The sequence below is a fragment of the Cyanidioschyzon merolae genome, chromosome 7 (assembly GCF_000091205.1).
Source record: "Cyanidioschyzon merolae strain 10D DNA, chromosome 7, complete genome".
Taxonomy (NCBI): Eukaryota; Rhodophyta; class Bangiophyceae; order Cyanidiales; family Cyanidiaceae; genus Cyanidioschyzon; species Cyanidioschyzon merolae.
In genome coordinates this window covers 211381-226527 of record NC_010133.1, presented here as the reverse complement: position 1 = coordinate 226527, position 15147 = coordinate 211381, and the positions used below count along the sequence as shown (strand labels likewise).

The following is a 15147-nucleotide window of genomic DNA, read 5'->3' as shown; positions in this document are numbered from 1 at the left end:
TTGTTCCACGGTTACGAGCTGGCTCGGTGGGCGCTCGGCCCGGCCCGCGAGGCCGTGGACATGCGTATGCTATTCTGGGTGATGTGTCCGATCGAAAAAATATGACGACGATACGAATATTCGTGATATGATTGCTTTGTATTATAGGGCCGCGTCAGTGACGCTCTTTCGAGTACGGTCTATCGAGTACCAGGGTACGCGCCGGCAGGCGTTCTGTGACGTCGTATTGCGAGGCAGAGGCGTGACGCATGTTGATATAGACATATATATATAACCCGTTCACACTGAACTTGGACAAGGAGCTGCGGCGTCGGAGCATACCGAAACGGGAACCCTGGAACATGCTGCCCTCTGGGTCTCCGTCCGTGCGACTTATTCACACCAAGGACAAGTTCGATCGAAACGTTCTTGCACTGCATGCTTCCTTGACCAGCCTAGAAGCTCCTGCGCTCGTAATCGTTCGTGTTTCATCCCGAAACAAGAACGAAAAGCATATCCCCCGTGGCTACAAACATTGACTAACAATAGCGCATGGAAATATTCGCCAACCTTCCCGAAGCGGTATGCCGGGTGCTTGAAGCACCCAGTCCCTCGCACCTGACCTCCTGACCGATGTCATCGCATCGGCAATAGGCTAACAAGCGCTTGTCCCGATTAGCATTCCTGCAGCAACACGTATCCGCGGTCATCCATAAGAGTTTCTGGGTGTTTCGCCGATGCATGCGTACTCGAAAAAATGTCCCAGGAACACTCCGCATGTCCGCGACTACAATCGTCTGGAGCTTTAACGTTGCGCAGTTTCAACGACCGCAGCGACCGAAGCGTAGTCTTGGCATATTCAGACCGAGTTGCGCCCTGCAAAGGTTTTCGCGCACGGCCTGGGCAAGAGGCCCTATTCCTGGTGAGGCTTCCAGCTCAACAAAGGCATGTTTGAGCCCTCCGGGGAGCGCGCCAGCACCAGCCAGTCGGGGCGGAGCTCGAGCGCTACCAGTGTAAAAACGCAGGATACGCTCCCGTCTGCGGGGTTCAACGTTGCTGCTCTTGCTAAGATCGGAGAGCAAGCTTTTCAAAGAGGAGAGCTAGTTAGCGCTGAACTGGTTGCGCTGACGTACGGAGCGCTCGTGCGCCAGCTCTTTTTGGACTACCAGGCCCCTGAGGATGTCAACGAGGAGCTCGAAAGAATAGGCTACAATATCGGACTTCGTTTAGTCGATGATTTCTTAGCACGGTCTGCAGCACCACCCTGTCGTTCCTTTCAAGCAACTGCTGAGATAGTTGCACGGGTCGCTTTCCGAATGTACCTCGGAGTGAGCGCGAGACCTGCAAACTTCGCCGCGGACAACACAGCATACTCCATACTATTCGACACAAATCCACTCGCTGAATTCGTGGAGGTACCTGATGCAGTAGCGAACACGCTTTGGTACAGCAATATCTTCTGCGGCGTGATCCGGGGAGCGCTCGAAATGGTGCAGTTTTCTGTGAGGGCGAGCTTCACGCGTGATATGTTGCGTGGTGATGAATGCAACGAAATTCGTGTTTGTCTTCTGCGTGAATTGGAAGAAACAGTACCCTTAGATAAGGAAACCTAGCCGCGAATACCGGCAGGATCTGCTGCAATCGCAGCGGCCTTCATGCGCAAGGTATCGAGAGGCGCTTTGGAGCTGGGGGACCTCCATGGGTCCGTGGATGCCAGAAAGATTTCCTGGATCTCTTGCAGCGCACTGACGCTTTAGAAATGATCGCTCGACGAGAGCAAAAGGCACCGGGCTTTCGAATGGAATCTCGAGACTCGTTCATTCGGATCAGCCTACTGGATAAGTACTGGAAGCTGTGCATTGCAGTGTCGCGGGACACGATATTGGAACATGCTTCTTGACGAAGCATATCCATATGATCGATATTTGCTGTTGCTTTTGCTGTTGCGACTGCAGAATGCAAGTCTAATCACGACGTCATCAGGTCGAGCGCTGCGGGCATGCGTTGCGCTCCTGCTGGTTCATAGACGGGCCCTTTTCGGGCAAGATATGCCACTTTAGGGAAAAGTGAACGCTGGTACATACCAGGCGAACAGCGCTGCAGTTGCCAGTGCTGTTGCTGCTCTTGCTGTACACCCGTCGACTCTACCAGAGGCGCTCTTCTGCCAACCGTGGCCAATACTTGGAGCGTGCTGCGAACCAGGCGCGAATTCGTTTTTCAAAGTCATCGCAGTCTTCGGGACGTCTTCGATTGCTTCTTGGGCACTGCTTGGGCTCGTTGCCCTCCAAACGCTGTTTTCTGAATCTATCTATGATTAGTTCTGCTTCAACGATAAAGTCGCGCAAGTCCTCCTTGTTGCAGTACCCTGCGACGCGCGACAGTGTTTCCAGGTACTCTAAAGGACGCTCTCTGTACCTGTTATAATGGATTACAGCCACCTTCTCCGGCGCCATCTTATCTATGAAGCGGTCCATATACATCAGGGCAGCTTCGACGATTCTCGCCTGCAGGAAGGGATCGTCGACAAACCCGCGTTTCAACGCAGAGATGACCGTATCTGTTGGATCCCGATGCAAAAATATGACACGAAGATCTAAGTATTCGCCATCAAGCTCCCTGAGAATGTTAAGATCCGGATGAAAAAGTGTCGATCGGAACCAACCGAACGGAAATGAGTGTTGATAGTCCAACACGGCTCGTGCTCCAATAACGGACGCTCCATAGCTATTCGCAGCTAGCCGCTCGTAAAAATCGCTCGCCCTCGTCCACACGTACGGCGTGAAGCTGTAATACTGAGCAACCCACACTTCAGGAGCAAACGAGAACGAAACGTCAAAGCACCGCTCCAGAGCGATGCCCAAGGCATGGTGTCCAGAGCCCTCGACCCCGGCCACGAAGACGAAAAGCGGCAACGAGCGGTTACGGGGGGGTTCTGTGGCAGTCCGCACAAAGTCACTCATATTTCTGGAATCACCATTTGCCTCGGGCTCTGAAATAGAACGACGTTTGTGCAGACTTCTCGAGTACTGCAACTGGCCGACATCCGCCAAAGAGGTAGGGTGCACGTGCCAGGGTTGCTGCTCCGGGTCGTTTGCCTGTGGATCAGTGCCCAGCCCCGAACAGCTGACCTTTCCAAGAGGCAAGCTCAAGTAAGCTAAGACCATGAAAAATACAAGTGCATAATATAGTGGCCCTAAACGCGACATTTAGAAGGAAACAGACCACGACTCGTCCAAAGCGTCTCACAGGGAACCAAGAAAAAATTTGGAGCAAAAATTTGGACGAGCCTCCCGAGTGCGAAACGGATGAGGTGCTGTTTCTCGAAAGGCAGCGTTGTGGCTCTGTCTTGTACACGATCGATTAATCGCAGCAGACTCCTTTTAATGTGCGATTGTTATAGAAACCCAGGAAATATACACTAGTTCCTTCGCAAACAGCTCCACTTTTCGCCAGCTCTAAGCCTGTGTAACTTGGAGATGTCGAAGTCAAGGGGTCAAGCGACTTCCAGAAGTCGCACAGTAAGCGTAAAGGCTTCCACTACCGCTTTCTGCCCTGGCTTGTGGCATAGGTTACCACACTGCGATGAACGCAGCGCTGGCGGAACTCGGCGACTAGGACATAGCCTCAGCTTCGAGCGCCTCCTTTGTGGTCGTTTAGAAAAGCGCTGCCGCCTTCCAACGCAGGTCTTCGCTCGACACCTGCAACAGCGGGGGCGCTCGGCTCATTGGCTCATCTGACACGTCCAGTTCGTGGAATCTTTCTTGCAGGAGTTAGCAGTTGCGCATCACAGCCGCCAGGGTGGCTAGGTGCTCGCGCACGACAGCGTCGGGCTCCAGAACGGTTTCCTATGTCAGCAGCGGCCCGTCAATGTCTGACACGAGCCCCAGAGGCGGCTGCTCATGAGGGGCGCGGCTCTGAACTCGTTGCCAGCCTGGACACAGCAAATGCGAATGCGTTGGTGGTTCAGCAATCCCGTCCCTGTAACTGGGGACTGGCAATTCCTAGTGAGCATCGATTATACTCGAGTGCGTTGAGGCGAGCGCCAGTACTGTGTACCGCATCACTCGATGCCCCATGTTGCTGCCTAGACACGTCTTAGAGTAAAATGAACACTAAGTTGCTCGCTCTGTTCCCGCGTTGCGAATTTTTTCGAAAGCTTTTTGGCTAGACAGCCTAGGCATCCGAAGTGCAGCAATGAGAGCTTATGGATTCATGCGCAGTTGTACGAGTCTCGGTTGCGTTTTGGACGTGGCTCCTTCGACGCTCTGCTCCTGTAATTCCTGACGTATTCATCGTAAGGGAGATTTGCGACGTCCTCAAACTAGAGTTCCAAAAAATACGCGATACCGACATCCAGTTCACACGTACAAGCCTCCAATCTTCTCGTTTTCCAACGTGCAACGTGTTCCAATCACGAATTCCTCAAGTTTTCGATCTTTCTGTTTCACGCGAACTCGTAGGCGCGGTGATTCGTCCGCTGGAGTGCTGGGGAAAAACTCGACGCCGTCTCCTAAAGATCTGATCACAGGCTCATGCCGAATGATCACTGAACTTTCCACGTCAAAGAACCAGTTCCGGTCGAAGGATGAATCTTCTCACATTTGTGGCTCTCGACGATACGGCATTCGGCAACAGCATGGCACCGCTTACACGACATGTGCCCAGGGGCTCCCGTCCGGTTTATTTCGTAAGCAAGAGGCCTTGGTTTCAGACTTTAGCCAATGCAGCGATTGCTGCCAGTAGAGAGTGTGTCCCCAGCTTCCAAGTAGGGAGCGTAGCCGGCTCCAGATTCCTCGAGTTGATCTCCAGTCCAGATTTTTCGTAGACTGCGTGTTTCATCATGGACCGCATCGCGTTCTCCAAATCATTCATCAAATCGAATTGCTTACCGTTGCATATGCAGCATCCAGAGTACTCGCTGGGGTGACCGCCCAGAAGAAGCCCATATTCATATTTTACGGCACGGGGCGTCGACATGGAGGTGAGCTCGTGGGAAGCCTTCTGTGTTCGTCAAGAGCATGTATTCAGTGATCAAGCACGTGTTCATACGGCTTGGATCGGCCTGCGGAGAAGAGGCAGGCGTGATGGACATATGGGGACACCTCATCTCATCCAACTGTCATTGTTGCGAAATGCGCACCTAGGCTGTATACAGAGGAGATGAATATTGCAAGCGATGCCTAGATCTCAACTTCCATCGATGCATGAAATGCGTTGAAATCAGACGGCAATCACGAAATCGGAGCATTTATGCACCCATCATAATCCTTAGCAAGGTCACAATGTAGCTTGAATGAACGTGAGACTAGCATATTTACAGCCCGAGATAAGAGAGAGAAAAAGAAACAGTTGGAGAACAAGGACGCGAGGCTGGTGTTCATGACAATGGGAATGGACCCACTTGAGGCGCGTGCGCCCGTATTGGAGGAGCTGCTCCATGTTATTCTGACATGGGTGCAGCGTGTACGTCCGAGTTTTGCAAAGTGGACACATTCCACGCTATTCTGGCATGGGTGTCAAGCCGGCTCCAGTGCGTTCACAGGAGCGCGCCATCCATTTGCAAGGTGCACTTGCGCGGGCGATAGCTCGTTCAGCTACGGAAGCACTATTGGTGTCCGCCTGCGGAAATGCTTGAGACTTCCATTTGGTCTCTTTGGGAACAGAAGCAGCTCCGTAAGTGCCGATGCGAGCTTCGCTCAGAGCAGACATAAGAGATTTCTGCGCACTGGAACGGATCTTTGGGCGTACACCTCTAGAAGCGACGCCGACGCGAACTGCATAATCATGTTCGCAGCCGTGCATGGCCGTTAATCGTCCGAAAAGAGCATGCAACTGCAGCGAGCTCGATGCGAGCGCGATTACGAAATATGCGGTGTCCTTCATGTACAGCTGAGTTCCATTGTCCAGCACCAGGAGAACGCAGTCGTTCCAATGCGACAGTACAAGATTGTCAAACCCTGAAGTCAACCTGACGCACTCGTCGTTCATCTACCTACGGTTGGCTCAGGAGCGCGAGACTGTTTTCCAACCGCAAAGTCTGTTGAATATCTACCAGTGCCATGCCATCGTCCTTGAAAAGCACATTGCGAATGAAACTGGAGCGACGCCTCTCTCCGATATCCCGAAGCATTTTCAGTGTAATGCCCTTGGATTCAAGTTTGGGATCATTTGCCGACGTTCTGCACATATCTACCAACTGCGCCCATAGATTATTTGCAGACGCGAGCACTAGGCCCTCTCGAAACGCGATCTCGCATTTTTCTCGATAAAAGTACGCAACATCTGCCGCTGAGATAAACCCATCCATGTCGAGATCCATAATATCAAAAAAGATGTGCAGTGCTTTCTCGTTGCCAGGATCACACAACGCCAGGAAGAGGTGCACGAAAGCCGACGGACTGAGAGAGTCACCTACGGAAGCGTTTCCTAACTTGCTGAACGGTGCCAGATTCTGATCCTCGGGAACCGTCTTCTCGTCCTGGAGCTGAGGCGTTGCAGCGCTGTGCTCACTGGACGCGGGTTTCTGTACGAGCGATAATCCACGGAAACGATTCAACACTTGCTCTACTGCCTTGGGAACGAGCGAACCCCGATCCAGGAAGTAGGATACGGCAGCCTCTCGCGAAATACAGAATTTTCTGCACCATTTCGAAAACTCAAATGTGTCCGGAAGAAATGAAGAACGTATTGCACCCGCTATCTGCTCCCTGGACTCGGTAGCCCCTGAAGGCGCCTGCGTGACAGCGCCGTCGCTTTGCTGTTCTGGGAACGAGGAAGACAATCCAGAGACAGAAGGAATCGAGCATTCAAAGCTCGGAGCATCTCGCGACGCTAGTTGCTCCGATGTTGCAGTCCCAGTGCGTGCGTTATAGTTCCAGACGGTCTCGAGCTCCTTCTGGGCAACCAGCGCGATGCCATTCCCGGTAAGCATTTCCATCAAACTATCCACAATGATGCCGCGTTCAGCCGCGAAGATTGCCTCAGCAAAGCGCACCTTTCGCAGAATCGATAGCGGAACATAGTTTCGATTTCCGCCACCTAGATGAAACCAGACACATGCACTTGCGACGGAGGCGGTAAGGAGAACCTCACAAACCTCATCCCGAAAGGCAAGGAAAGCATTCCTCGCAGCTTCTCCGTTCTTGCTGGAGAAGTGTGCGGACTCCATCGCTGATGCGCTTCCGCTCTGATTGATTGACGAAGACAGAAAGCTCTTCCCCTGATACGAATACCGGGCAGATCTCATCTGTCCCTGATTTGCTTTCGCTGCATGATACGGGACTGCAACGCCAGAAGCGTTTCTCCCGACACAAAGCTTCCGATAAACCAGCTCCTGAATCAAAAGGGTTATTGTGTATCTCGAAACGTACCTTGCCCTGGATTCTTTCAGTCTGCGTATTTTTCCTTCCGCATACAGGGACGAAGATGAATCGTGTATGTCACTTCCAGGCCATGAAGATGCAATTACATTATAGAAGCGCTCAAGCGGTGATCGGATCGGTGCGAGCTTGCAACGGTAAAAGTGATAAAAGGCATCTACATGGATGTTTCGCAACCAGCAATTCGAAGACACCGACTCGCTCGCTGATCGCGTTAAAGCATTGGATATCGAGCTTGTACCGCTGTTAGCGAGCTTATCCTGGTGGGAAAGCACACGTAGAAACAGCACAGTAGCACTGGTTTTTGGTAGTCGACAGACTGCTGCGATATCAGCAAATCTCTCCAGGCCAGCAGAATGGTAACCATCGGTCGGTATCAAAAGCGTGGCAGGATTCGAGCAATGTTGCATGAACTGCAGTTGGAAGCAAGGCTCTCGACTCGGTCGCTTATCTCGATGCGCGAAAATAGCCTCAACTCTGGCCCATTCAGCTCTTTCACAAGCAAATTGCGAGCTCTCGGAACCACTGCGGCATATAGGACTCCCCGAGCGGAGGTGTCCAATTCCAGCGCGCTGGATAAAACGGTACGTAGAAGACTCCTCTGCTATATCCTCGACACCTTCCGATTTCGAAAGAAACGTGTCCATCCGGTCGGAAACGGCTGCCGGACTGGAGTTTCCTTCCTTGCGAATGGAATCGGAGTTTTGCCACCAGGACGGGACCCATTTGGAGTCAGGCTCTATACCTGCCCCATACTTGGATGCATCGCTTCCGTTCGTCATGCTCATCGGCGAGAGATCGCGGCTAACACTTGTCGAATCCGCTCGAACCTCTTGTGTAGGCAAAAGCAACTCGGATACACTGGATTCCTTCAAAACCTGCGAAGCAGAAGTTTGGCGAGATGCGCGAAAGCTGCGGGCAACCTCCGTCAAGGCCTGTGCATCACGATTATCCAACGGAAAAGATATGAAACCCCTTGCACCTATGGCAATACACCGCCGAAAAACGCCAGAGCGTTCAAACTCCGGAGGACCAACCGCCACCACCGGCACGCTGATCTCAATGGAGGCTGCCTGCGCTTGTTCGGAAAAGACCTCATATTCAGCAGGTTCCATCAGAATCAAGTCAATCCCGTCTGGTGCGCTGATGTAAGCATCCAGTGCAGCTGCGGCTGAAGGAGATTGGAGGACCCTCAACGTCCCCGACTGCTCAAGTAACCGACAAGTTGATATTCGGCGATGCGTGGTCATCCCGACAATCAGAGCGCAAAGAGGCGTTTTGTCCTCTTGCACTGACTCCAAGTTCCTCGATGCCGTGGGGCCCGTTTGCAACTCGGCCACGGACGAGAGTGCTTCCTCGGATGCAGGTGCAATTATATTCATAGAAGCGTTCGTCTGAATTCCCTCGCCGCGTTCGGCATCCTGCAGCTCCGCATTCACACTGTTCTCTTTCAAAGATCGTTGCCCAGTTAAATCCCTCAAGTTCGCGTCAGGCAATGCCTCTCTGATCCAGTGTAAGACAATACCTCTGCGGCGGAATACCTTTGGTAACACAAGTTTGCTCGGCATGATCGCAGCGGTGCGAGCGCTCTCACTGGACTCTACATTGGCCAGTGAGTTGCAATCTTGTTGATAACTGCGGCGCTGCACTTCCAGTGCGGCCAGTTCACGAACTATAAGCCGAGCCTGAGGGGGGGCTTCGAAACTGCTCAACTCTCTACACGCAAACAGTGGGGTGACGTCTATTTCTTTGAGGTTTGGGTTGCCCTCTAACTGCAAAGCGCGAAGCTTCGAGCACTTTTCAAGAGGAGCAAGACTGATCTCCTGCAGTTCGTTGCGGCTGAGGTACAGCGACCTCAACGCACTTCCGCTTATGGCCAGCGGACTCAGATCGATATGTTTCAGCTTGTTCCTATGCAGCCAGAGTCGTTCAAGCTGCGAGCAACTTGCCAATGGCGTCAAGTCAATGCGTTCCAGTAAGTTATCGTTCAGTAACAGGACCTGCAGCGAGCGGCAGGAAGCAAGTGGACGCAAGTCGACACTTCGTAAACTATTCGATGCAAGAGATATTTCATTCAGCGCGGCTAGCGAAGGTAGAGAGCGAAGCTGCTCAAGCGACACACAGGCCAAGTGCTCCCCGCTCAGGTTCAGCCTGGAGTCTGCAGCTGTAACCTCACGACGAAAAGGACGACCTGATGTTTTCTCGGACGCACGTGACTCTCCGCATCCGGTTACGTCCGTTCCAGAGTCGTCTTTTTCCACCACAAACCCGGTGACGAAACAGGTTCCGACTACGTTGGCGTGACTAGTCGGTGAACCAGAGCCAGTTACTTCCGGTGAAGGCGTCCGGTGCAATCTTCTGAGAGCGCGGCCGTTTTCACAAGCATTATCGCTTCCCGACGAAACTTCTCTAGGCCTTGCGGGCACAAAAGGCCACGTTGCAGAGCTTCCTTCCAATGCGGGTGCAGCATGGTGCTCGCTTATTTGCGAACCCTTCTCGTCGAAGAGAATTCCACTCTCCTCGGGAGGTGGTGTCGCCCGTTTCGCGTGCTCCACTACCAGACTGACCAGCAACTGGTTCGAGTCCGATTTATGCAACGACATGCATCTAAATGGGAACGAGCGTTTCTTGTTGAGCCCGGAAACACCCCGAAAACAAACGCCTTTCAAAAGAAAAATGCTGTCGCCGGCCGTGTACAGGAGTGGCGAATGGTGCGCCCTAGACTAGACATCTCCAACCGACGTGCAGACGCCTCCCAATGCTTTTGGAGCGGCCACCTACTACTGCTTCCAATTGTTTCTCATATAGTTCGACTTTGAGAGGTTCTCTTACAAAGTTCTCTCTTGTCCATTCTGGAGGACTTTTCTCTAGTACCGCACATCTACTTTTATTGATAGGGGCGTTAAAGTCTCGATTCACAAACTTCATTCGTTTCTTGCCATCACTGGTTGTACTTACTAATGGAAGTAGTCCACGAACTTTCGCCCTCCTTTCCATTTGCTCTTCCGTTAGCGGTCCGTACTTTTTTATATCCTCAGGGCTCTGCTGACACTTTTCCATCTCGACCCTCTGAAGTGCACACCCCAGTTCATGGAGTGTATAGGACGTTCGGAACTCATCTACAGGTATCGTAGCGAAACGCCTTGCGCACTCCTTGTACGTTCTTGTTGACGGAGCTGGCGTAGTCCCTTTTTTGGACGCCCAGCGCCCTGCTCCGTTTGCTACAACGAGCCTCTCACTCTCGTCCTTCTTGAGGGCGCTCAACTCATTGAAAAAGTTCGCGAACGCCCGCTGCTTTTCACAATACAAATTCATTCGCAAACGAGCCCACCGGGGCTTTGTGCATTCTTTCCAAAGGCTCTCGTCATGAGCAGCGTGAATTTTCATAACCTCTCGAAAAGCTTCAATGTCGGCTCCCCGGCTCGTCACATGGCTGATCGCTTCCAAATTCCCTTAACACCTGAATTCGATGTCTCACTTTTCTTCCTTGCATTCATTATACGGGATTCTCGATGGTATCTCGCTCATGAGAGCATCAACAGACTTATGTCTTTCTGACGTAAGTTACCATCAGTACCATCTTCCGCACGCTTGGGTGCTGCGACAGTTATGATATTTGTGTTCCCAGAGTCCACGCCAACGAGAAATCGTTCTTCTGCACCTCCAGCGCTGTCGGGCCCGCCTCCTGGTCCGTCCTCGGCTTCGCCCGTGGCGAAGGATGTAGATGAGAAGGATGCGGATCCTGCGACGCAGGAGTTGGAGAAGTACAACCTTGTAGACGGCTAGGCGAAACATGTAGATGAGAAGAGTGCGGATCCTGCGATGCAGGAGGTGCAGGGTAAGGACTTTGTCGTTGGTGTGGACCCTTGGAACACAAATATCATAACTGTCGCAGCACCCAAGCGTGCGGAAGATGGTACTGATGGTAACTTACGTCAGAAAGACATAAGTCTGTTGATGCTCTCATGAGCGAGATACCATCGAGAATCCCGTATAATGAATGCAAGGAAGAAAAGTGAGACATCGAATTCAGGTGTTAAGGGAATTTGGAAGCGATCAGCCATGTGACGAGCCGGGGAGCCGACATTGAAGCTTTTCGAGAGGTTATGAAAATTCACGCTGCTCATGACGAGAGCCTTTGGAAAGAATGCACAAAGCCCCGGTGGGCTCGTTTGCGAATGAATTTGTATTGTGAAAAGCAGCGGGCGTTCGCGAACTTTTTCAATGAGTTGAGCGCCCTCAAGAAGGACGAGAGTGAGAGGCTCGTTGTAGCAAACGGAGCAGGGCGCTGGGCGTCCAAAAAAGGGACTACGCCAGCTCCGTCAACAAGAACGTACAAGGAGTGCGCAAGGCGTTTCGCTACGATACCTGTAGATGAGTTCCGAACGTCCTATACACTCCATGAACTGGGGTGTGCACTTCAGAGGGTCGAGATGGAAAAGTGTCAGCAGAGCCCTGAGGATATAAAAAAGTACGGACCGCTAACGGAAGAGCAAATGGAAAGGAGGGCGAAAGTTCGTGGACTACTTCCATTAGTAAGTACAACCAGTGATGGCAAGAAACGAATGAAGTTTGTGAATCGAGACTTTAACGCCCCTATCAATAAAAGTAGATGTGCGGTACTAGAGAAAAGTCCTCCAGAATGGACAAGAGAGAACTTTGTAAGAGAACCTCTCAAAGTCGAACTATATGAGAAACAATTGGAAGCAGTAGTAGGTGGCCGCTCCAAAAGCACTGGGAGGCGTCTGCACGTCGGTTGGAGATGTCTAGTCTAGGGCGCACCATTCGCCACTCCTGTACACGGCCGGCGACAGCATTTTTCTTTTGAAAGGCGTTTTGTCCGTGCGTGCGTGCGGCTCCAAGCAGTCAGGTTCATCGAATCGGACGTTTTCCGAGTCAATCGTTGGGGCTGGAAAGTCCGGCATTTCGAACCTGCGAGAGCGCGCTTTTCTTTATGGTAGAGGTGGAAAGCGACAGTGTTGCGGAACGAGACCGGAGCAGTTTCCTGGCTGGGCACGATGCGATTCGTCTTGCGAAGAGCTGTGTGGACTCGCCTCCAGAGCGCTGGTACGCTGCGCTTTACCAAGTATATGCAGATTTAACAAAACTTCGGTGTTGGTCCAATGTCGAAGTGGTTTATTCGGATTCGGCAACCTTTCCCACGGGCTTGTTAGGGCCTCTGTTCGAGGAGGACTCCATGGTCCAGGAGCTACACTCTGCGCAGTGCATTCTGGGGAGTGAACGTGCCTGCTTTCACGTGCGTTGCTGCATTGTCGGGTCGCCGCCTTCTGGCCGAGCGATCAACGCCCTGTCACCTCAGTCGGAGACTCGCACTGAAGAACGGATAATTACGTCTCGTAGAGAGCCTGAAGTCGTGATTGCCGTCCCTATGCATGCGATGCTCAAGTTGAGCAATCTTGATCAAGCTTTGCGCATGAGCTCCCATATCGAAGGTATTGTTAAAAACAGACACGTCGCAGACTCCAGCGCGAGTACACATTCTACAGACCGCCAGGCCGGGTCACGAAAATCCAGCGTAATTTTTGGATTCGTGGACGAGGACACAACAACTGCGTATTATAGAATAAGGGAAGGTGCTTGCGAATCGAACGACCGCCGGGAGTTTTCAACGGACGATATAGCTTCATGCTTGGCCCAAGAGCGCACCTGAGTGTTCCTTATTAGATCAGCTGGGGGTTCTTGATGAATGCCTACCTCACTGAGAACCCAACACACATGCACTTCATGCGAAGAAGGGATGGGTTTCATTTCTCGAGCAGCATTGGAGAGACAGAAAATACTGTCTTCGACCAACATGACATTGCACGATGCACTGCGGGAGCACGGCTCCGCGAGCGAGTCCCTGAGATTCTAGGTTTTACGTCTGCAATGGACACACCATTGCACGTGGTCCCTTAAGGTGGCCACTACACCAGCGTATCGGGATGTGGTGCGGAACCGTATCTTCGGTCCCTGGAGCAAAAGATTTACTCATACCGAAATCTGACACTAGAGCGAATGCTTTGCCATTGACTATGCAGAGTCCAGTATTGGTTTCGCTTCGAGGATCAAACACATAATAAATGGTCGTTGGCCGACAAACGCGTTGTGGACATGAACCAGTATTTCAAGACGAGGCATGTGCCTTGTCCCTTTTAAAAAGGATCCTGAAGCCTCTTCGCGAACTACATGACTGCAAAATCCAGTAACCCGTCTTTATCTCGAATGAGATAACTAACATGAGCTTCTGTTGTTTCTTCATGCTACTGCAATACGCTTAGGAGTCGACTCCAATTTTCACACGTTGCATGGCTGCGTATTCTGTGTGAAACGTTCAACGCTTCTGCCTATACATTATGGGACATGGAAGCGAAACACAAGATAGGGTAAAAGCGTCCTACGGCCCGAGGAGCGCTACCGCATGCCTAGACACCGGTGTTGCCACAAATAGTCACCTCGAGGTCAAAATAGGTAACATTCCATGATCCGCAAACAGCTGTAATACGGTCGACACTAGTCAAGACCCTCGATTCAACGTACAAAAGTGGTTCATGCGAGGCGGTCTCTGTGCACTGCAACGTGAGCTTGCTGGAAAATATTACGACGTATTCGAGAGCTTAAGCCCCAGGCCGACAAGCGTATGGCAAAGCAGTCCTCTCTTCGGGCGTGATCGGTAGCGCGGCCATGTAGACGGTAACAGTGGACGCTCTTGGAGGACTTTGTACTCGGATGATGCCGCGAACAGACTAATGTCTCGAATGAGAAGCTAAGGCGGTAGCTGGTAGACTTTGGAGTTTTGATACAGAAAAATGGACGCCTTCTCGGAAGCCGATATCGCTCTCGAAATTGCTGATCCCCCGGTGGTTTAGACGATCAAGCGCACCAAAAAGACTTGCAGATCCTGGTTTACATTCAGCGACCCTTTACCATTCACGAGAGGCACCGCAGCCGGCCTCGCAGCGAATCGTGTGCCATGGCTGCATAGATGCATGCGTTCGATATTTTTGCACTTGTTTATGCAATATTCAGTATTATTTAAGAACAGAACACCATTATATTCTATCAATTGCTAGGAAAAGCCGTTTCCGTCGCTCGTGCTTGGCGCCCAAGCCTGGCTAGATTGTTGTACCGTACCATACCTGTGCCTTCACATGGGCGAGCATCAAATTTCCACTCTCCTTGCTATTGAACTTCTTGATCTAATGTCTTCCACATTCCAGCGGAATGCTCACTCTGAGTACTAATCGAATCGTTCGAAAGTTCGCTCGATACAAGGCCACTGAACGCCCGGGAAGCAGGAGAAATTTCCGGAAAATGATCTAGGCGATCAATGCTCGCTGCAGAATGTGCTGGTACGCATTGTTGCTGCTGGAATCATCAAAAAGCAGGTTCCTCATTCTCGATTTCCTCGCAGTCTGATGTTCGATCAGCCTCCTGTAGACCATCGTATACAAACGCCTCTGTTTCATGTTGAACTCGCCTTCCAGTTTCGGCATGCAATCTCGCTCGTAAGGCGTGTTTGTCATCCTTCTATAATCGACGGGAATCGCACAGACTTGGTTCCTGCACTTACTGAATGCTCTAGTTTCAGGAGCCAGAATGCAGGCTTTGCGCACCAGAGCATATTCAGCGCCATCGCCTACCACCAGATGAAGCGACTTCTCGGTTCTTTCCGTTTTCAAACTGACTGAACTAATGGGTATATGGACGCTTCCTCCGTCGGTGCAATGGAAGCGGACGTTGACCCCAACATTGTTTTATTTATTTCTGTCAAGGATCGTACGCATTA

The 15147-nt window shown here is 51.7% G+C and overlaps 4 protein-coding genes across 4 annotated transcripts, besides 2 other annotated features; 2 read left to right on the top strand and 2 right to left on the bottom strand.

Moving 5' to 3' along the window:
• Nucleotides 1-926: 926 nt before the first annotated feature.
• On the top strand, nucleotides 927-1592 carry CYME_CMG085C (similar to BET3 involved in targeting and fusion of ER to Golgi transport vesicles; the record flags this gene model as incomplete). The annotated part of the gene is made up of 1 exon (XM_005535833.1): nucleotides 927-1592. One exon carries the CDS (start codon nucleotides 927-929, stop codon nucleotides 1590-1592), a length of 666 nt encoding a protein of 221 aa, XP_005535890.1.
• Nucleotides 1593-2123: 531 nt separating this feature from the next.
• CYME_CMG084C (hypothetical protein) lies at nucleotides 2124-3185 on the bottom strand (the record flags this gene model as incomplete). The annotated part of the gene is made up of 1 exon (XM_005535832.1): nucleotides 2124-3185. One exon carries the CDS (start codon nucleotides 3183-3185, stop codon nucleotides 2124-2126), a length of 1062 nt encoding a protein of 353 aa, XP_005535889.1.
• A 2786-nt stretch (nucleotides 3186-5971) lies between these two features.
• Nucleotides 5972-9961, bottom strand: CYME_CMG083C (hypothetical protein; the record flags this gene model as incomplete). The annotated part of the gene is made up of 1 exon (XM_005535831.1): nucleotides 5972-9961. One exon carries the CDS (start codon nucleotides 9959-9961, stop codon nucleotides 5972-5974), a length of 3990 nt encoding a protein of 1329 aa, XP_005535888.1.
• A 47-nt stretch (nucleotides 9962-10008) lies between these two features.
• Nucleotides 10009-11056: a sequence feature (repetitive element).
• Nucleotides 11057-11066: 10 nt separating this feature from the next.
• Nucleotides 11067-12133: a sequence feature (repetitive element).
• Nucleotides 12134-12312: 179 nt separating this feature from the next.
• CYME_CMG080C (hypothetical protein) lies at nucleotides 12313-13029 on the top strand (the record flags this gene model as incomplete). The annotated part of the gene is made up of 1 exon (XM_005535830.1): nucleotides 12313-13029. The coding sequence occupies one exon, from the start codon at nucleotides 12313-12315 to the stop codon at nucleotides 13027-13029; it is 717 nt and encodes a 238-aa protein (XP_005535887.1).
• Between the last annotated feature and the right edge of the window lie 2118 nt (nucleotides 13030-15147).